The 23,602-nt window shown below is 42.5% G+C and overlaps 1 protein-coding gene across 5 annotated transcripts in view; it reads right to left on the reverse strand.

Annotated features, from left to right (window-relative positions):
* The window catches only part of ADAM12 (ADAM metallopeptidase domain 12), a 357,064-nt gene that overhangs the window by 256,743 nt on the left and 76,719 nt on the right, over nt 1-23,602 (reverse strand). For 3 of the 5 annotated variants that reach the window (XM_027596330.2, XM_027596333.2, XM_027596334.2), the window contains exon 3: nt 10,701-10,774. In XM_027596330.2, coding sequence (XP_027452131.2) covers nt 10,701-10,774 — 74 coding nt within the window. Of the gene's footprint in view, nt 1-10,700; nt 10,775-15,604; nt 15,748-23,602 lie in introns of all 5 variants that reach the window. The other 2 variants (XM_027596331.2, XM_027596332.2) reach the window with 2 other exon arrangements.

Raw genomic sequence — 23,602 nt, forward strand, 5'->3', positions numbered from 1 at the left:
ATTAATTTGCTGAAAGTCACAAAAGTTACAAATACCAGAAATTTCATGTTTCCTCCTTCTTGATCCAATGCTTCACCCCTATGCTACGCTAAACCTCTTTGCTCTTGGGGGGAAAAAAGAGCAATGACTGGCATACATCATACTTCCCTAAATGGCCATCTTCATGACTTCTATCAATATGAATTAAAATTGTTGTTCTGAAAATAGAATAAAATATAGAAGCATTAGTTGGTTGGTGGTGGGGATATTCTATAGATCTGGAGGAAAACCATTAATTTATGTGTCTTTTTTAGCAAACTTGAATCATTTCTGGGATATGATAGAGCATAAACGAATTAATTAAATTAATAATATATGACCATCTGCATCAACATTACATTTTGGTTCTACATGCAAAAGTTACTTTGAAAAAGCATCAGTTTTGAATAAATAACTTTCTAAACAAAAAGATTTGTGTAATGCCTATGCAGGTAATTGATGGTCCGATGTGAAAATACAGACTTTTGAATGAAGAAGTATTTATAGAGCATAAGAAGTAATGTAATCAAGTCATAAGCATGACCATATTTGGTATACAATAATAAATATGACCCAAAATTTAAGTGCATTTTAAACATAGTTGTTAAATTGTGAGGATAGTACTTTTAGTAAGTCTTTAATGTCATTTTATATATATATATATGAAATTTTTTATATATATATATTTCTCCACTTAACCAACCTCCTAATATTCTATATTTTATCAATATACAATACCACCAGGACTTTATTAAAAATGTTAATAGTTCTTTACTTTGTGAAAACCACATATAAAAACCATACCCCACAACTCCTAAGGGAACTTCTGTGGCATTGAGATTTGTCACCTTGGTGTTGCTTGGTTACTAATATAGCGCAGAAGGAAGATCCACTGGAGTCTGTCAGATTTTTAAAGAAAACCAAGAAACTGATCAACAAAACCCTCTAGGCCAGTTAAGATCGAAGAGGCAGCCTTAGAAGTGCTGTGAAAATAACGTTATGCATAAATAAATTGTCTCTCATAATAATTCTCCTGCTGTTGAGGTTGCTCTTATATCGTCTATCTGCCCACATGTTTTTCATAAGGAAGAAAATCTTTAAAAAATAAAGAAATTCTGTTCTCCGCTTATGTTAAGCCCACTTCAACCCACAGTGAAATCCACCAGCACACTGAAAGAAGTGACTATTTCATAACATTTTTAGATAAATGCCCTTGTATTTTTGTCAGGTGTGCTTGCACAAGTATGGCTAAGCCCAGCGTCTTTTCGGGCTGCGGGTCTTTGAAGAATTTACTGCCGCTTTCCTTTAGTCTGACTAAGTCTGCTTATCAGTGAAACACTTGCCTTAACTTGCCATTGTCATTGGCATGGAAACAGCCCTTGAGGGACACGTGATGTCTGGACTCCAATTCAGAGCCCCGGTTCTCATGCCCGCAAGGCTGGGATCAATTCCTGCTTTCCTATTCTGACCCCTGAGTGTCTGCTTCCAGGTGGGAATGCAGGGACATGTTTGCTTTTAAAAGAACAAGAAAATCAGGGTCTCTAATGGAGAGGTTTCAGAGCCAGGCTTACATCCTGTGCTCTAACAGCTGCGCAGGGACAGGCTCTGACACACCTCTGCATCCCCACGGAACCTGTCGTGAACGTGGGTGCTCAACAGGGGACCGTGGAGTGAAGGCCCAAGTGTGAGGTGCTAAATTTGAGGAATACAGTAGCCACCAATAGGCAAAGCAGAGCAATGATTAGAAGTGTTCCTGCTTTTTCTCAAATTTCAGGGTAACCAGCAGCTGATGAGGGAAAGTTCTTCTCTGCAGAGGAATTCCAGCTAAACAATGCAGAAGGGATGACAGAATTAGAACTGCACCACCGTGCAAGACCCAAAGAAAGAAGTGATCCAAACAGTCATTGTTAATGGCCACTGACCCTGGCAGGTTCAGGCTCACATGGTGTTTTATGACAGAAGCCTCAGGATGATCCTTGAACCCAGTGATCAGTCCAACATCACAAAACTCCCAATGTGATATAAGAGGACACAGCATCATCTGTGATGTAGGCCTACCAAAACACCAGAACCTGCATCTGCTCAAGCCTATAGATCTAACTACTGGTTAACAGAAAAAAACAGGGGCCAGAGGAATGGGCTAGATAACCCTGTGGGGATGCAATCAGCAAACTAGCATATGAAAAATTCTATTGGCAGCAAAACCTGGTTTCATCCACAGGGATTGCAAAATTTCAAAGGCAAGAATTAAAACGAGAGACCATTAAAAAAAGGCTTAGCTGTAGCAACCAAATGTAACGTGGGGAGCTGTGTTTATACACGGCTTCAAACAACCTAACCGCCAAAAAGTGTTTCAAGCTTTCTGGAGAGTTAGTCTTACATCTTACCAGATCAATGAAGAGTCATGATGTCCCACAAACAGAAGCACTATGGCCTTTCTGTCAAGGATGAGACAACTGGAAAACGGCAAGGGACTTGCCATATATACACCAGCCTGCTCAGCATCCGTATGTCACCACAGGGAAGGGGCAGTCAGATCATGGCCACGATGACAACACCCCGCTTGCCCCCCAGGCACGGGAGACCACCTGCACATAACTGGGACAACCCATTATTTTCCATTTATGATGCAGTGTTCTGGGGAGGAGCCCTGAGGATGCGCAGGATTTTCATCAGAAAATCATAAACCCAAGGCACAAGAAGTGAAGGATTGGAGGTGACGTAATTAGACTTGGAAATCCACTTCCATATCAAAGACCTTGTCAAACCCTTTAAACTTTAAAGAAGTCCATTCAAGGACACCATACTCTCAAACTGGAATGCAGAGGGGCACTGTTTTGGAAAGGCTGATCTTAACCAGTTAAGGCACTTTAAAGTTAAGTCAGGTTGGGGAACAAAAAACTCTAAAAATGGTGTTCTGACCTTTTCCAATGTCTTTATAACTTCAAAGCCTGAAATGAGGAGGGAAGCTCGAGGGAACATAGTTCTTATTTAGCAAACAAAATTTAACCCAATTAGAAAGAACTTAAATGTTAAGAGACTTTAACTGCATTTGGAAGGGGTTTGGTCTAGTCAGAAGATGGCCGAAGTCCATCAACTGCATGAGCCTACAGTCACACTCAGAGAATTTTCAACTGACCTTCCCTACTTCATCAAAGTGCTGAGGTGACCCCTCTGATAGAGCCCAATGCCCTAAAGTAGAGGATGGAGCTGACCATGCTGCAGAAATCAGACAACCTGAAAAGGTGTGGTCACTTCCTGTAGGAAAGGCCATTCCCACGGGCAATGCATTAGCTAAGACAGAAGCCCTGAACTAGAAGGATCTGGTGGGCTGGCATTTCCCTGCCAGTCCCAACAACATCCAGCACAACTTTCTGCCATAATGGAAATGTTTATATAGCCATAGGTGGTAATAAGCATGTGAACTATTACTAGTGTAACAAAGTAACTGAAGTTTTTATTTAATGTAAATAGCTTCATGTGGCCAGTTATGAATATAACTCCTTGTGGAATGTGTCAAAAACACAATCCTCAGGCCTTATAACTGGAGATTCTGGTTCAATAGAGAGACACGGGGCTAGGTATCTGCCTTTGGAACAAGCTCCTCGGGTGATCCTGGTGCTGGTGGTCCCGAAATAATGCACCAGGCTTGAAGGAGGACAGGAGTCTCTGTATGCACTCCCAGCAGAGGGAGCACCCATTACATGGAAACAAGACAGACTACGGAAAGACGTGGAATAGGGCCTAGAGCAAGCCTGGAGGCCACAGTCTCACCCTACTGTGTTCCCACCCAGACACCACATGAAACACCGACATTGCCTTGGGTTGTGACAGCTATCTAGACATTCTCAGGGTCATGGCCGGGGCCTCACGATGTCCCATCCCACCACAGGCTGGTGCTCTTCAGCTCATAGCCCCCAGCCACTGCTATACTTAGGCAAAATACCCACAGATCCCAAAGAAATGTCATGCCCAGTCCCACATGATAACCTTCCACAGGTCCCCTTCTGAGTGGATTCTGTTAGGCCCAAAAGTTGACCCTCCTGCAAGGCTCTGAGGACCATGCCCACTACAATCTATGTCTTGGTGTCCCCAACCCTTGCTCAAAGGGCAAGTTCTTGGTCCTTTGTTAGGGTTTTTCTATTCTGATCAAAGATCATCAATCTTCTAGCATTTCATGTATAAGAATGATCCTTTCCATTACCCCACACATTCAACGCTCATCAGTTTCTGCCCGTTCCCCTCCCCGCCCCTCAACCATCTCTCATCTATTCCTTTCTGTGGATTCTCCATTGCTTGGGGCCATTACTAGCTCTTCCCTGTTCACCAGCGATAGCCTCTTATCCCACCCACTCTTCACCACCGCCAATCTCATCTTCACATGTAGCCAGAATGTTATTTTAAAAACTAAATTTTATCATGTCATTGCCCTGCTTACAGGTCTTGCTCCCACTGGGTACCGTGGTCCCTATGAGAAAATACTTAGGTCCTTACCATGGAGCATGAGGTCCCGTATGGGCTGGCTTCCACTTCTCTCCTACTACCCCCCTCTTGCCCACTAGCACACAGACTTTCTTAGTGTTTGAAACACTTCAAAGCTCCTTCCCCCTCCCAGGACTCTTATGCCTGCTCCTCCTTCTCTGGGAAACCTCTACCCTCTGCCCTTCTTTAACTGGCTCTCTCTGATTCATGGATGGCTCAAAAGCTTTGTCACACAGCTTCCTTTCCTGGGCCAGACTGGGTCTCATACTTGTCTTCCTCAGCTCTTAGCCCCACTGTCTTTTATTATAGTTTTGCGATGGCCCGTTTAGCACTGAAGTCCTTGACTGACCTCCAAGAGGACAAGGACTTGACCTTGTTTTCTGTATCTCCAGTGCCAACCACAAGTATCTGCTATTAAATAAATATGTGTGAACAAATGACTAAGTGAATAAAGACTAAAGAATTATTACTAATCATTTGAATTAATAAAGATTTGTGGATCGTGGAAGGGAAGCTGAGAGACAAAACCATGGACTAGAGTAGAATTTCGGAGATGTGGTTTTGTCCTTGCTAGTTCAGTCAATAATTAGAACCACTTGATGGATTAAAGCTGGAGGGTCTAACAGGCAGGCTGGACTTCCTCTGCAAGAGTAGAAATGGAAAAAAAATAGCACTCTATACACAAAAACTTAAAAATTTTTAATCCCTGAAGATGTCAATATTGTGAAATTAAGACTATTACAGCAACAGGAACCCAAAGGCTTAGCTAATCCTTTCCGGCTCTTGTCAGAATTGGGCTCTTTGGCCATCTTCAAGACTCATGGGCAAAGATTAGGCATAATCTGATCTCCGCTAATTTAGGAAGTTTGAAACAGGACATAGTTTCAGGGAAGCCAAGGGTACACTTAGGTGAAATAACACATATCACTGGGTCCACAGGAATAGGGCCCTGAGTCATTCAAATCTGATTATCAAAAACAACAGCAGCTCTGATCTTTCATCACTCACGATACACAGACTTTTATTCCTTCTTGCAAACGAGAAAACAGAGAATGTAAGCAGCTTATTGTTGGAAGCAAAGCTGGGTTTCGAAGCCTTGTTTCTTGATTCCAAACCCTGTGTCTTTTCCCGAAGTTTTCTCCTTGAATAATTAGTGTCTTACACCACCCAAGACAGACCTTCAACCTCCTGGTGACTCACTTCTGGCTTGGTCCAGCCTGTCCACGTTCCTTCATTCACTCATATGGTAAGTGCTCATCGAGTCACTGAGTGCCTACCACCAGCCAGACCCCATGGAAGTGGGTGGAGGGCAAGTTGAGACCCTGGCCCTGGCCTTAAGGACATCTCTGGTTGGTGGGAGAGGGAAGGGCAGTCCAATGGTGGGAATGAGAACTGTGGCAAGCACCTCTCCAAAACCATGTGTGGAGCAGCACAGGGGGAGGGTTCTGGATACAGCCCAACAAGGTCACGGCACAGCAGGACAACAGCCGCTCCGCTTTAGGGCCATGGGCACCCAGGCACACACGCTGGTGGCAGTCACCTTAGCAGCCACACTGCCTCAGGGGCTCACGTTGAGTTTGTGGGTCCCATTCATGAGAACTACGAGGAAATATCCTTCTGAACCTACAACGTTTATTTTCTGTTAACCCAAGCATAGGACTTTACATTTATCCCCATTAAATCCCATCTTGTTAGTTTTGGCCCACTGATCCAGACTGCTGATATCTCTATAATCCAGACCCTGCAATGCAGAGCAGTTACCGCCTCCAGCTTTGCATTGCCAAGAAGTGTGATCGATGCACCTTTTATGTCTTCATAAGGATGGCTCTGGAAATCGTGGGCCATGCCAAGGCCTTGTACACAACCCTAGGACCACTGACTGCATCTCAATCCAGCTGTCCAGCACAGTTTGGGTCAACACGAACAATCGATTCATATCCTCTGGGTAGTTATTTGGACACCTACTAACCAATCCAAAGGATCTCTGCACCAGCTACATTTCTCCCTCCCACATCATGACACTCTGAGAGATGTCATCATATAAACACCTTCCCAGATATTTACACCCATGTCCGACCAACTTAAAATGTCCTTTCTGCTACTGTCTGAGTGAATATTAATTAGGTTTGCCCCTTCGGAGATGTCTGGAGTTATTCCAGACGGAATTAAAGCCAATGCTAGAGTTCTTCCAGCGCAGAGACCCGGCAAAAATAAATTCAGCAGGCCATGGACTTACCCCGGCACCTGCCTTCTGTCAGTGAAGGGCCAAGGCTTAAAAACAGAAAGCTCGGTAGGTTTGAGAGATGCGGGGAGTGTGATCTACTGCCTTCACTTCTAATTATCCTAAACTGGAAAAACGGATGTCTAAGCTGGCCAGCCTGTCTAATAAAGCATTTTGATCAAAGATGCAGTTGCACAGAGCACCTGTTTGAGGGATGGCCTGAGAGCCCACAGGGACCCAGGAGAGTTATGGAAGTCATAAAGCAGTCCCTGCAGTTCCGTAGGCAGACAGCAGCACTGTAAAAAATGCTTCTCCAGGGAAGCTTTGAGACTCTTTAAACATTCAATTATGGCTATACAAACACAGATTTTAAGTGAACAGCATCCGATCTTTGCACAAATTAGGGATGCGAGGAGGCAAATAGAAGAGATTCCCTGAAACAACTATTTAATACCAATTCCATCCCATTTCATGAAGAATTGGTGTATGTGATAAGTTTCTGAGCAGGGTTAATTAGGTGACCCTCTTTTAGTATTAGCTTTGGATTATGGCTCTTATGATTGAAGGAACTGAGGCTACATTTATTTTGGTTATGATTTCCAAGCAGGTTTTTAATTAAAACAGATTTATGGATATTTAAAGACCCAGTATTCAATGGGCAGAGCTTCTTAGCCCTTTGAAAGTTGCTGGAGGTCCTTCTAAAACACATTTCCTTTTTATTAATAATAAATACTCCAATATCCTTCTTTTCAACCATTTTTAAGTTTTTACGGATTTCTTTTTTCCTTCAGCGTAAAAAGTTTTCTTAATTTTAATAGTAATATTTTCTTTTATTATGTTATGTTAGTCACCATACGGTACATCATTAGTTTTTGATAGTAATGTTTTCTTGCTGTAAAACATGAATGAAGTAAATGTCTTCCATAATCTTACTAGTCAGAGATACATGCACATGTGTATAATTTTAAAATCAAAACTGAATACCGTGTAAAATACTATCTAACATGCTGTTTACATTGATTACATCATGAATGCTTTTTACAACAATGAAGATCCCCATTATTGCCTTTAATTGCTAACATAGAGCTCTATTTTGTGGCTAAGTCATAATTTAATCAGTCTCGTATTGATTTAGGTAAAATATTCTACAGTGAACATCCCTGAACACAGGGCTGATTCGCAGCCTATAGGCACGATGCAGGGCACTTACAGGTTGGCCTGTAAGTTCTGGTTGGCCAGGCTCTCTACCGTGCTGGTTAAATATTCACATTTATCTTGCTTGAACATTTGAGTTCTTAGAGCTTAATTTGGATAAATTCTCTAATTGGATCTATTGGGCCAAAGGCTATAAGAATTAAAAATTCTACTTTCTACTGGACAATGGATTATATTTTGTGTCCGGCAGCATCAAGAGCTGGAAGCATACAAGCATTTTACTCTACCCATAAAAGTACAGATTTTTGGTATTCACGGTCTCAAAGGTGAAGTTCATATGAAACAGGTAATTTTTTTTTCAACAAAATATTATGCTGAAGTATTTGGGGGGAATGCAACATTAAAATAGTAATATTGGCATGTTCTAATTATGAAAATGTTATTTTTAGCAGGGCAGAATCTCTACAACTGGCATAAGTAGTATAATTAAAATAAAGCCACAGAATGTCATAGGATCATATCAAACAGTCTCCATATAATTTCTAACATGTAGGTTGACAGTGAGGTTGGGAAGAGACATACAAATCAAGAAGAGATAGTTTCATGTTTTCAACTTTTTTAATTTTGAGAGTATTTTGTGAAAGGCCCAGAATTAGAAGTGAGCAAATTAAGGAAGCTTTTTCAATGATCTTTTATACAAATTAGCCATTGTCAAATAGTCACTGTGTATTATACTACCTGCCTTAGTAGACAGGAAACCATTTTCAAAAAGAACCACGAATGAGGCTGTTGAGTCAATTCAGGGACTCAGAGAACCAGAAGGGTGCCAAGAGCTGTATTTCTATATGGAAAAGCATGTCCATTATAAAGCTAAATGAAGCAAGTTACCAAATTGCGCACAGACCACAACATCCACTAGGAAGACAAAACAAGCAAAGCTTATTTATAAGGGAAACATGTCTTTGGACAATCACTAAAATATTCATCAGGGCTGTGTTTGGTAACAGAAGTATTTTCTTTTGGCCCTTTGATCTTTTGTTCCCCTACAATTTTCTGCATTGGACATGTATTCCTTTTAGAGTAAAAACAAATAGATCAAGGTTTTTATTAAGTTGCTTTCTGTCCCTCTACCTGCCGTCCTACCACCATCCACAGGTCTGGAGTTGGCACCACTCCCGGTGTTCACCACATCCCCCAACACTCGGACGAAAGGAGCGGTTGCCCAAATCCAGCAGCAACCCTAAAACCCCATAAAGGCCATGCATCTCCACCAGGAGCCCTATTCTCTTTTGAGCTTTCAGGGAATACCCCTTCCTGGTGTTCCAGGTATACCAGGAATAACAGTTTCAGCTGTTGAGATATTTCAAAACCACATACAAACAGCAATTTACAAAAATTAAAATGTCCCACCATATTCTCACATGAAAAAAGAAAAAGTGCGTGAACATATTTACTTGGCTAAGAGAGACATATCAAAGGCAACAGAGAGGTTTCTGTTCAGCTCCCTGTTCATTCAAGACACGTGCCCGAACCTCTACTTTAAGACCATCAAGTCATGAGGAAGGCTAAAAACATCATTTATTGCTTACACACGCTTTTAATCCATTTAATGGAAAGGAGTAAACATACCAGATATATTAAAAGGCAGGTTGCTATCCTATTTTACCTATATTCATGTTAAGCATATTTATTTTTTTTAAATGTATGTATTTACATGGATCTGTTTTTTTAAATTGCTGTTGGCCATGGTATTAGATACGGGATGGGAACGGGAGAACTGGCCATGGCGATCCCATTGATCCGACGTGCCTGTGACCCTCAGATCAAAGCACTGATACCGTAAGTGATCTGATCTGTTCACATGGAGACAGAATCAGATCTCGTGACACCCGTCTCTGGCAGAGCTCAGCCCAGTGAAGCCCTCTTATCTACATGATCCTGTCAGCAAAAAGTCTGCATTTCACTGATGGTGAGGAACAGGCACCAGTGGTTCTGAAGATAGAAACTTCTAGAAGTTTTACCTATCTAGAGGATAGAAACTCCTTTTTCGAGTCAAGCAGGACATGGTTAATTTCATTTACATCTTTAAATACAGATTACTTATTATGAGCATGCAGATCTTTCCTGGTACTAGTCAAATAGAATAGCATGGCGTCCTCCAGATCTAAGGAACCCAGCAGGCTGCCAGGGCATAAAGGATGACAAGAACAGAGCTTGTGTTAACTTATGCCTTGAAGCAGACAGTTTTCTACTGGGAAGTCATACAAAATACGTAATAATATCCATCTGCTCCAGGAAAAAAAAATAATAATACCATTTTTGGAAATGAAGATAGTTTTGCAAAAAAAGGTCAAATTTTTAAATAAAAAGATAAAATAAATACTTTGTGCCACTGGAGACAAGCTCTGAAAGATAAATAAACCCTTGGTATTTCTCAGGGAAAAAATAGAGGTTCTATTCATTTGAAGCTATTTCTCCTTATATAAGCCAGGAATTGTGAAAAGTCAACTAATTATGGAACGCTATTACTTGAACAGAAGATGCTTAAATTCTATCCTTGACAAATCAGGCTCTGAAAAAGAGAAACATCAGAACTATGAGAAAAACCTGCTGATTTACAAAGCTTTTTTTTTAGAGTGATAAAATTCTTCATTTTTCCACTTCATTTTTTCAAGTTAATTCCAGCCTCAGATCCAAATTGGGATTATGAATCCGCGCATTTCATTCTGTTTCTCTAAATGCCAACGTAAATTACACAGCACTTTGAACCCACAGCTCCTAACTTTCTCCCATGGCACAGTACACAAGAATTAACGTGACTTACTCATTTCTTTCCAGATGTACGATCAGTTCTTTGCTTTCCAGTTGCATTCGAAAATTCAACACTTCTGGATGATTCTGAAAGATAAATACGAGAAATCAGCTGAAACACATTTCACGTTGACTTGCCAACATTTGAATGTTCTGAATGCATATTCAACAGAGGGAGAGAAAAACACATTTTCTTCTTGGGACCATTCTGAGATATCCCAAGTAGAGGCGAACCAGGATCAGAGTCTGGAGGATGCACCACCCTCTGGGATGACATGAATGTGGCCTGGACCCCTTTCCTTTGGCCACATACCCTTGAGATCCTTCTTGACTACCCCCACCTCCCACAGTGAATTCCTCCCTCAGTTTCCCTGTCTCCATAAATAGCACCTTCACTTCCCCAGCTGCTCACGTCAGAAATGTGAAGTCCTGCCCCAAACTTTCTCCCTCTCCAACTCCTCTTAATCCACGAAAAGGTCTTGCAGGGCTGCTCTCCAAAACACAGCTCCTGTTACGTCTTAAACCCCTCCACCTCTCATTGGGATTACCGCAATGCCCTCCTAACCTGGGTCCCTCCATATCTACCTTTGCTTTCCTCCCATTCATTCTCCAATGGCAGCAGAAGCTTTATCTTCAAAAACACCTCCTCATCAACCCAACTCCGATTCTAATGAGCCTGCTGCACTGGTGTCCCACGATAAGATGCCACCTCTTTAATGCGCCCACCGCTGCCCGTATGGCTCTCGTCCTCACTCACACGGGCCTCACCGGCGGCTCAAACACAATGAGCTCCTCTGTAGTGCTGATCTTTGCATGCTGTTCCCTCTGCCTGGAATGCTTTCCCTCCAGGTCCTGCACTCAGTACCAGCTTTAACGTCAGTAAGTCAAGGAAACCTCACCTTGTTCCTCAGTCTCATCACGTGCCCCTCTTCCCAGGCAGGCTTTCTTCCAGTCTCCCATCCTTTCCCTCCTTGTGGAAGGAAGAACTTCTGGTGTTAAGAGGCACTATCATAACTCCAGAGTTCGAGGGAGTTTTCTTATAACATAGCATTTCATCTATGCTATGGATCAACTAACTACATGTTACTATGTTATAAGAGAAGAGGGAGTATAAGCTCCAACATCCAACATTAGTTCAAATGAAACAAATTTAAACAAAAACCCTAACAACAGAAGGTCACATGAGTTTTGGGAAAAGGTTAAAACGTGCATGCACTCGTACAATGGGACTGGGACAGCATCAGTGCTGCCCTTTGCACATCTGGGTAGTTTCTGATGTTGAATATGGTAGCCATTAGCCACATATGAATTTACATTTAAGTTAATTGAAATAAAATGTAAAAATCAGTTTATCAGTCTCACTGGACACATTTCAGACTCAATAGCAAGATGTGGCTAGTCGCAGCCCCCACTGGACAGAGCAGAGCGACAACGTTCCTATCTTCACAGAAAGTTCAGACATTTCCATCTTCATTGAGCATCTCTGAGTCAATAATAAAGATCTAAAATTTGCAGGGCACCTGGGTGGCTCAGTCGGTTGAGTGTCTCCCTTCGGCTCAGGTCATGATCCCGGGGTCCTGGGACTGAGCTCTGCATCGGGCTCCCTGTTTGTGCGGAGCCTGCTTCTCCCTCTCCTTCCCATTCATGCTCTTTCTCTCTCTCTCTCTATCTCAAATAAATAAATAAAATCTTAAAAAAAAAAAAAAGACCTAAAATTTGCATCATCCAATTGCTGCCTGAGTAATAGACTATTTTAAATATTGGTGCCTTCAGGGGATATAATTAGGTGCAAACCCAAGTGGTTTTTTAAGTGCACATTAAGAAAGCTCTTCTCAATTTTAATTGATGAGTGATATTTTTAAAGGAGTTACTTAAGCTTGAGAGTTAAACTGGTAAATTTCCATATAAATGAAATGCTTATCTATATTTTCTGATTTTAAACAGATCTTGTTTTATATAGACTCATTCTAGCAAATGATGACACAAACATCCAGAATCTTGTAAAAGCCACACACTGTAATTGACATATTTTGACACTATCTGATGCTTATAAGAATTTTATGGGTTTCTGAGTGCTGAACTTTTAAAATTAATATTACTCTTCCCGTCCTATGCAACATTAAACACACATTATGTCTTTAAATTTTAATATAGCACGTAAAAGTGCTTATAAGTTGTGGATTTGCTTTTGAGTCTGTCACAGGGACTTTTGCCTAAATTACCTATATTTTCTGACATTGAGATTTAATTACAAATACGCATAGGATGTTCTCTCCATGGCTTGCAACTTGTACTTATTAATGATTTCTTAGAAAAATGGGATTATTAAGTTTACAATAAAACATTAGAACAAAAATATGTCTCAATATTTTGTCAAGATGTGCCCAATATATGTATATGTATGTATATTTGAATTTTTATATGTGTATGTGTAAATAACTTACTTTAATTACAAATTGTCTTTGCCTAAGATATTGAAACCTGTATCACATTTTAAAGATGAATCCTGACAATATTATATTTGTGAATAAAAAAATACTTGCAGTACCCCCCCCCCACCTCCGCGTTTAGCTAGTTTAAACATTACCATTTGTACTAATTCCACAGGAAGTCCCGTCCCTACAGGACCTGTTATAACATTCCAATGTCAACATCTTTCAAATGAATACATTTTTCCCTAGGGAGGCAAAAAAGATTTTATCTGTATATTTTAGTTGGGATTAATGGTACAGGAGAAATCAATGGGAAAAAGAACAGAGAGCTATTTTCATTCAAAACCACTAATCGCATTAGATTGCTCGGTTTAAAAGCATGTATCCATTCCATTTTCTTTTGATTCTTATACAGTGAAGATAATGAACTAGTGCTGGTTATATACAGCATTCCTTTTCTTAAAAATGATATATTGATTACCTTAATGGAACCGTGTCTTTTATTGAATGCTTAAAGAACTGCATTTGCTGAATCAATTCAGTGCTAATCAATAGGCCAGCAATGTTTTGGCATCATAATTCCATTTTTAATTGGCAAAAGCATACCCAAAAAAGAGTATACAAAATGTATCACTACAATTTTATTTTTAGCTTTTTAAAAGATTTATTTATTTATTTATTACTGGGGGGAGGGGCAAAGGGAGAAAGAGAGCATCTCAAACAAACTCTTCACTGAACACGGAGCCCAACAATGTAGGGCTCAATCTCATGACCCTGAGATTATGACCTGAGCTAAAATCAAAAGTTGGATGCTTAACTGACTGAGCCACCCAGGCGCCCCACTACAATTTTAAAAATAATAATTATTAGCGTACCTACCACTCAGCTGAAAAATAAAAATATTACCAGAATCTTAGAAGCCCCTTGTATTAGTTTCCTAAGGCTGCCATAACCAAATACCACAGGCTGGGTAGCTTAACCAATAGAAATTTATTTTTGCATACTTCTGGAAGCTAGAAGTCCAAGATCAAGGTGTCAGCAGGGTTGGTTTCTTCTGAGGCCCCTCCTCTTGTAAATTCCTCATGGAAACTATGTGGGCAGGCTCCCCCAGATGGTGTGCTCAGACAGTTCTGCAAAGTAAGGCTCCAGCCAGGACCCCACCGCCCATCTCCCGGACCCTCAATTGCCCTGCCCTCCCTCTGAGATCAACCACAGGGCATCTGTCTAGCACATTCTACTTAACTCGAAGTATGAACAGATGATTAAAAGTGATTTATTAATTAGCTAGGGTTTCTTCCACGTTGTGTTGCCGTTCTTTAATCTGTGCAATTGGGAGCTCCCCCAAACTTGAATTTAAATTATTTCACCCATGGTGGCTACAAAATATCTCTAGTCAATACATGTAACTTTTCATGGATGCAGGGATGCCTCCGACTGCTTCTTCTCTGATGGATGAAATGATACACAGCATCATCTCCTTGGTGTTTCCATGTCCTTAAAAAAACAGCCAATTTTCGGCAACTTAGAAAAGATCTGAACCAGATCATGAAGTTGAAATAAGGTGGCCGTGAGCCACCAGAAGGAAGGGAATTACAGGAAAGAAAATACAATGTAGGGTAAGTAGCCGAGTCCACTCCCATCCTGGCTTCTCCATTACCCTTTCAAAGATGATGGTCAGTTCTGACCCATACTCACTCGTCTCAACTGTTGACACTGGAAGCTCAGAGGGATCTAATTTTTCAAGCAGAACAACAATATTAAAATACTGCATTTGAGGGACTCTGAAATAACGAGATCCCTTTCCAGCACTAAATAAATGCTTCAGACTACAGCCTTGGCATTCATGGGGCACAAGGGAGTCATTTATTGCTATGAATATTTAGAGGCAATCTTGATTACCACTTTAATATTAGTGGGCTAGTTCCAGAGGGGGGAAGATATGCACACCGTAGAATTGAGAGAGGGCAAAATTGAATTAACTGTAGGATAGCACAGGAAGGAGTGAAGGCATTGCAGTATCATAATGGGGTGTCCCTGGCTCGGGGCCTTTTACTTATTATATAAATGATGATAATGTTTATTCAGGAGTCATCGATCATTTTTGTTCTGATGGAAACTGACCTTAGCAAACACCTTGTTAAAAGATGCAGAAGGGCATATATTAATCTCAGGTAAAAACTGCTTTTGAAATATAGGTAATGTCATTTTCAAAGTTTCTGTGGGTTAAAATGTTGGATTATTTTTAGTACAGACTCTCCTTAAGGTACATGTGTGACATGACGGGTTTACAGATTTTCAGCCTGCTTCTCCCTTCCCACAACAAAACTCACCACCTCACTGCCACTGGCATGGCGTGATGCTCGTAGTTCAAGTTCTGTATCCTGTGGCTGCTAGGGTGATCACTAATGCTTAAATTTGCAGCAGACATTTTTGATTTTCATTTTAGATAACCGTAGCTATAGCCCAAACATCTTAAAATGCTTACTGATTCACTGAAATGTTGCCAGTCACCCACTGTGCCTCTGTATGCCAAGGGTTCGTAGTCCCCTGTGCACTGTGCTCTCTGGCTGAGGATAATGGCTGATTCTGAAGCAGGCACGGTCATCTGCCCCCTCCTGGAGCTCACTGCTGGTTTGTAAGAAGACAGTGACAACATGACTTAACAGGAAGCAATCTGGAAAACACTACAATGCAGGTTTCTCAAACTTAACACATCTAAAATTCATTTCTTATTTTACGGCCCCTCCATCCATTCCAAAGAGGAAGTTGGGGAAAATCAAATCAATGCTAGCTCTCCATCAAAGCTAGCCCAGTGACAATGCTCTCTCTCTCTCTCTTTTTTAAAATATTTTATTTATTTATCCGAGAGAGAGAGAGAGCATGAGAAAGGGGAGGGTCGGAGGAAGAAGCAGACTCCCCACTGAGCAGGGAGCCCGATGTGGGACTCGATCCTGGGACTCCAGGATCATGACCTGGGCTGAAAGCAGTTGCTCAACCAACTGAGCCACCCAGGTGCCCCAGACAATGCTCTCTCTTAAAACCTGTCAACAGTGGCCCGTTGTACTTAGAATAAAACCATGGCCTTCATACCATGAAGGGTCTGGTGTCTGCTCACCAGGCTTCCAGCACATCATTGAGCTGGCCAGGCTCTAACCCACTTCCAGGCCTCTCCACCTGCTGACCCTCTGCATGGAGGTCCTCTCTGGGCTCCAGTGCCAGGTCTCAGGCCGGATACTGCTGCCTCAGAGAAGCAGGGGCCATCTTAGTGGGGCTCTGCTCTTGCACGCCCAGTTCCCACGCTTCGTAGATTCCTCATTTGTGATCATTTATTGGTATGTTTATTTCACTTGTTGACTGGGTATCTCCTAGCAAAACAGAAACTTTGCAGGGGGAGGGGATTTTTTTTGGTCTTGTTCCACATTCTGTTCCCAACACCCAGAACAGGAGCACCTAGAAACATCTGTGGGATGGTGGAAACAGGTACAGAGGCTGTCAGAGGTGGCAGAAGGAACGCGGTCTGAGGGGTAGTGAAGAAACCCCAAAGCCATAAACGTCAAGTCAGAAGGTATGAAAGGGACATCTGGACTCTCCTGCCCAGGTGGAGCTGTCCCCAAACAGAAGCCTATGGTCTGTTCCTCTGACCCTAATGGACTGCCTGCCTCGCCCCTGGAGGCTGATGTCCCTCGTGGACCCAAGTGGCCAGACAGAGGATCCCTTTACACTGGGACTTTGACTATGGAACTGGTCCTTTGACTATGACTCGCATTCCGTTCCTCTAAAGAGGGTGGGTAGCGCTTGCTGAAAGCTGAATTCTTTACATTTATACTTGGGACTGATAAAAATGTCTAGTTCCTAACACCCTCTTGCTCCTCCTGCTCAGTTTCTTTGGACCTTAATGATAAAGAATCCAAATCAGGGAAGAGGTGGACAGAGCGGGAGGCAGAAGGGCATGTGATGTTGTATAAATCAATGTGAAATATAGGGCAGACTGACAGGGCGCGGGTAGGAAGAATCAGAAATCAGAGCCATGTCAAGGTGAGGGTGGGTGCTGAGCAAAGTCAGGGTCGGACGGACTTGAGGAAGACTTGTTTGCTGGTAATAACTTACTGGTTATTAACTATCCCAGGCGTGGGGACCATTCCCTGGATACGTGGTGACATGGAGGCCTGGGAGCAAGACCGGGTGGTGACATGGTAGCTCTGGGGATGAGGCCCTGTGGTGACATGATGGCGAAGTCAGGCTGCTGAAATTCACCTTTGACCACTCTGCTGGGCCTCAGTTTCCTCACAGGGAAAACAGGGATAACTGTACTGTTTCTGTCTCTCAGCGTGGGTCAGCAGAATAATGGGGCCTCAAAGACGTCCTCAACCCTGGAACCTGCAAACATGTTACCTTAGTTGGAAAAGGGGACTTTACTCATGTGACTAAGGACAGGACTTTGGAAGAGGAAGGTTATCCTGGATTATGCGGATGGACCCAACGTAAACGGTGAGGCTCCTTAAAAGCGCAGAACCTTTCATTGCTGGGGTCAGAGAGATGCAACACACAGTGGCCTCTAGAAGCTAGGGATGGCCATCAGCTCACAGCCAGCAAGAATGCCAGGACCCGGCCCGACGCCCTCGAAGAGCAGGATTCTGTCAACATCTCAAATGAGTCAGAAACAGATCCTCCCCTAACGCCTCCACCAAAAACAGCAGTCCTGTGAACACCTTGATGTTAGCCTGGTGAGACCTGAAGCAGAGAACACAACCGAGCTGCCGGACTTCTCATCTTCAGAACTGAGAGCTAGTCAGTGGGTGTTGTTCTGAGCCACTTAAGCTGCGGTCGTTTGTCACAGCAACAACAGGAAACTGACACAATCAGGAGAGACTGCTATGAGACTCCAGTGGGAAATGTCTGTTGGGAAACCATCCCGTGTGATAAACTGAAAATGCAGGTGTCTTCTAGAAATCCAAAAACGAGTGAGACTTCTTCACAGAGAGACTGTGACAAATGCCCCATCACTTATTATTTATTGCTATTTACCCAAAGTGCAACTCTTTTATGTCTTTTGTATTTAGATCTAAATAAGGTTTTTTTGGTGGGTTTTTTTTTTTTTTTTTTTTTTTTACAGAGAGAGAGCACGCACAAGCAGGAGGAGTGGGAGAGGGAGAAGCAGGCTCCCCGCTTAGCAAGGAGCCCGACGTGAGGCTCAATCCCAGGACCCTGGGATCATGACCTGAGATGAAGGCTGACATTTAACTGACTGAGCCACGTAGGTGCCCTAAACAAGGTTTTTTAAGTTAACAAGTTTTCAAAAAGAAATATTATACAGTCATTAATTGGGGGCCTAGTTACGAGCCAGGTACCGTGCCAGTTCCATATGGGAAGATCTTATACCTGTACCATCAGTACCATAGAAGGGATGGAAGATTCTGCAAGACCCACGGGGGTACCGCAAAAGACAGTGGATGCCCTTCATTTTGATGTGAAATATTCTAAAGGAAGTACTTTCTAAGATTTACTTACTGATATCAGGGACATAATATTAGAAAGCACAGAGCATTGCTTTTCGGAATGACTTGTCTCGTCTTGAAAGACACAGCCGTAAAATAACATGCGCTGTGTTTATTAACTGGAAAGCTTGGTTTTCAATTCAAAGTTCATTTATCTAACTAATTTGATGTCTGGAAACATTCATGTACCATATTTTTCTGCAACACCATTTCAAAACTGTCAGGCAGAGGGAGTTCATAGCTTAAGTTGCTAGTCTGTTGGCATGCAAGCTGTCTTCCAGGGGGACTCTCCCATTCATATGTTGACTGAGGCCCATTTATAAAGCATCGCTGTAATCTCTTTCAAATAAACATTAACAGAATATAATAAGCCCTTTAAAAAGTAATCCTGCTATCGATCAGAGGCACTGCCAAGTCACTGTGTACTAATGAAAGCCCAGCGCAAACAAGTTTTTCTATTACAAACAGAATTACAGCTAATTGCTAATTTTTTTTTTTTTTTTAATAAAACACGCTCTAAGTGCTCCATGAAAACTCACGCTAGAAGCCACGCAGAGATCTAGGAGAATTCACATTTCACAACTTCAGACAAAAATTGGAGTGTGACTCTCACCAGCTTTCCCTATTGCTTGCCTGTCACACTGGTTCTTGGGGTGTTTGGGCCTCAGAATCAGGAGGAAACAGGAGCAGCAGAAAGTCCTCCCAGTCAGGAGAAGGACAGCAGAGTACCGGCTGTGGGCAGGGATGGTCCAGCTGGGCAACCGAGACTCAAGAAGAGCAAGCCAGGCACTCCAGGGGCCTCTGGGCGCCACCACGCGAACCTCCCTTCCCTGGGTCAGCAGGACTTAACACCTCTGGATCATACAGTTTTCTATCTTCAACCTAGCTCCATTCTGGGACAAAGAGGTCCTCAACTGGTACGCTTTGCTGAAGGAAAATTTAAGTCCAACTCTCTTCCCGTTAAAATATTAGTGAAACCGACCAGTCATAAATCCAGTGACACTTATGGCCAACTTTGTCCTCCACCTTGAAGAGTCCCGATTCCAAATCCCTAGCTCCGACCTCTCTCTTAAGCCCAGATGTGTTTGTTGCAAATGCCCCACAAGCCATGTCCAGTGAAGATCTTGCCAGCAACTCTAATGTGCAGGTTAAAACCCACTCACGTCTCACCTCTCCCCTGCCAAGTGCACTCCCCCAAGTGCATTCCTCATACTGTGACCCCCACCGCTTCTCATCCCTGTCGTCATCATCATCCTCAAAAGGCCACATGCATACCACCCTCTGACTCCTTCCTTCCTCCCGGTCATTCGTTAAACTAGTGGCCCAGCTCTGACCTTCTCCTCCCCTCCCCCCACGCATCTCTGCAGCTCTGTGCCTGCTGTGTGGTCCCCACCCAGCTCTGCTCTGGTCACTCTCTCAACAGCCCGCGGTCCACATTGTTCTCGGGCTGCTCCATGACTGCAGGGCTCAATTACACTTCTCTCCTCCATCCTGAGTATGACATCCTGGGTTCCTCAGCATCCCTGACTCCTGAGTCTGCCCACACTCCCTCCACCCCTACTCACTGTGCCAGAGCACGTTGCCAAACATTTTCTGTAAAGGGCGAGATAATAAAGAATCCGTATTATAAATAAAGACTTCAAGCTCGGTGGGCCTTACGGTCCCTGCCACAATGCTTTGACTCTGCTGCGGCAGTGCACCCACAGCCAGAAACAAAAGGTAAATGAACAAGCGTGGCTATGTGCCAGTAAAACCTTATTTATGGAAACTAAAATTAGAACTTCATATAATTTTATGTATCATAAAGTATTATTCTTTTCTCGATATTTTTGTCCAGCCAATAAGAAGGCTAAAAAAAAAATTCTCGAACCTGAGTGAGCACCAAAACCACCTGGAGGGCTTATTGAAACCGACTGTAGGGCCCATCAGCAGATCTGGGATGAAGCCCAGGCATTTGCGATTCTCGCAAGTGCCCAGGTGATGCTGGTTCTGCCCACGTGGGCACCACGTTTTCCACACCACTGTGCCAGAAAAGTGTGGTTTGATGGGGCGGCAATTCATGAGGTCCCCTCAGCCTGCAACTATCGATGGTTTGGCCCCAAATGCGTGCACCCAGTGTTGTAAATTTGATTTAGTTCCTAACATCTAACAGGAGAATTCACTGACAAATCTGGACAGGAAGCTTCTCAGAGGGCAAAAACAGGGGGCAAATGGCAACCCTGGGCTTGCACATCAGGTGGCGACAATTGGCTAAAACCAAGCAGAAGCTGCCAGTTCTCCCAGGCCCACCATACCCTAGTGTGTCTGTCCACGGAAGCCCCAGGGCATAGGTAATCTACCATCCTATGCCTGGCCGGCCTCATTCGTTCATAACATCTGCCTGGCCCCTGGTGGCCTTCGAGTTCACTGGAATCTCTGGGCTAAAGTTAGATAGGATGAGGGCAGAAATAGGGTGACTGTGAGAATGCACAGAAGGACTGGATGAGCACGCCTTTTCTTTTCTTGCCTTGCCCTCTACTTCCTGAACTCTGCCCCATCCCTTAGGATCCCTGAGATGCTCCTGACCTCCCAAGCTCTCCCTAGTGGCTCAGGTAGAACCCTCTTCTCTACATTGGAGACTATACATCCACATTCTGCCTGGGGTACAGTTGTTTCTGTCCATGGGCTTTATGCTCACAGAGCTATAAGCTCCTTGAAGCCTGAGCCAACTCTGAGAAACCATCAAGATGCCTCAAGTGCTGCCTTCTTGAACATACAGAGTACGAAACTAATGCTTGTTTGATTACCTTGATCAATACATTAAAAAATATTGCTCACTCATTCCTTCATCAAATATTTACATGTCTTAAGTATAGGCTATCTAGCCTGCTAACCAATCTTGACCTTTGCTACAAAGCTCAAGTTTATTAAAATATCTTATTTTGCTGAGCAAATGAATATATTGGCTATTTTGTTGTTGATGTTGTGCTGACAGAGTTAGGTATTTAAATTCATCCTTGTTACACACTGTTTTAGAACCAAAGTAGAAAACCTAGCCCTTGCCGGGAATGAGGCTGGAAGCATCACACATGCATGATCACCAAATCCTTAGCCTATTTTGGGCCTCCCTTAGCCCATCTTAAACTAAACCATAAGAGTGTAAATGAGGCAACATTGAAAGGGCCACTGTGGAAACTGTAGGATTTCTACCAGGACAATACTGGCTGCCTTCAAGTGGATATGAAAAATGAAGTTCATGGTCAGTGCTGTCATTTTCCATCACGGGCTGGCCACGGCTTTGCCTTCGGGAGGACAGCCAGGAGTGCACAGGGCTCCCTCCCGGTCCTACGGGAAGAGGAAAGAGTGGCTACATTCCTATCAACAACCTTCCAACAACTATGCAAAACTAGACAAATAACCAACCTAACTGGACATTAGTACTAAGTAATGTTGACCTGACAAAAAGTGAAAGAGAAGGAAAAGAGACAACTCAGCTAGACAGACGTAGCACATAGGTATCGATAATTTGTGACTGACCCACAAGATTTTTAACCAAGGAAAACCAAAATCCCCTTATTTTCTAGGGACAGAATGTCATACGGGGATACCAGAAGTCCTGCTGAAAGATCTCTTATTTGTAATAATTTCAAAGAAAATAGTTCAGAAAAGATTTCAGATGAGTGAGTTACTAGTTAGAAGAAATTCTGTATAAACAAAATTGTGTGTGTCTATATTTTTCTTAAGTATAAAACGAGATCTTACTCGTAGGTGCACGGAAATAAGGAAATGTAAAAAATTGCTGTATGGTCATCAGGTTTAAGTTAAAGGTTTCCCTGCTCATTTTTATAAATAGAAAATCTGTGTTTAGTAGAAGATAAGAGGAAGTGGCCAATTAAGTCCACCAACAGCTGCCCCCTGAACTAGAAATCACTTTTTCATTATAACCTCCTCACCTCCCCAAGGAAACTAGGATCACAAGACCTGAGGTCAAATCCAAGACCCATGACTAATTACCTCTGTGACTTAGTCATAGTTAGCCTCACTGAGCTTGTTTCCTTGCTTGTAAATCATAATAATACCAGCTGGGAGGATTAAATGGCATGGTTTATATGTCAATAGCTGGACAGGGCTAGCACATGGGAAACACGTAATGTGATTGACAATAAGGATTATACCACACTGCCATTCGTATTGATCATACCTCTGTTTCTTTTGTCTAAAAATATATTTTTGCCCTCCAATGCAGCAAAACATGCCCGTTCTTACAATCTAGTTTCCATTTCGTTATAAACCATAACATCTCATCACAAAAATACACATAAAGACATATTTATTTTCGTTCTTCTACTGGAATTGTTGAAAAAAAGAATTATTCACAAGAACCTCATCCAAATGGTCAATCATAGCTACCTACTAAGAAAAGAAAGGTTAGTGAATCCCTTCTCAATAATTCTCGGGGACTCTCTCCCTCCCCACAAAAACATTCACATGCTCCTACCTTCATTCCACCTGTACTGTATTTTATTTATTTATTTATTTATTTTTTGCCTATCCAGAAGGGTGTTGTCTGTAAAGAAAAACAAAACAAAACCATGGAATGTGGAGTGGACAGAAGGCAAGCCAATCTCTTTTCATCTGACAATAAAAGCTAAGAAGAAACCATGGTGATAAAGCACTAAACAACAGGGAAACATACACACACTCTGTGGTTAAATCATGCATCTACACACTGTGTCTGCTATAAATGATTCAAAGTCCTGGCAGGTAGATTTCATGAAAGGCAGTGGCTGGAGAGAACAGCAGGCTCATATCCATTCCTGTTTGTGGGAACCCTCAGGAAATATGTGCTAAAACATTTTTGAAAATAAAATGCTTGGCAGGTAAATTCCTATTCCTTAATTTTGAATATCCTGTTGAAAAGAACTACATTTTCAAGCCAGAGAGGGAGACAAACCATAAGGGACTCTTAATCTCAGGAAACAAACTCAGGGTTGCTGGAGTGGAGGGGG

The sequence above is a fragment of the Zalophus californianus genome, chromosome 15, assembly GCF_009762305.2.
Source record: "Zalophus californianus isolate mZalCal1 chromosome 15, mZalCal1.pri.v2, whole genome shotgun sequence".
Lineage (NCBI taxonomy): Eukaryota > Metazoa > Chordata > Mammalia > Carnivora > Otariidae > Zalophus > Zalophus californianus.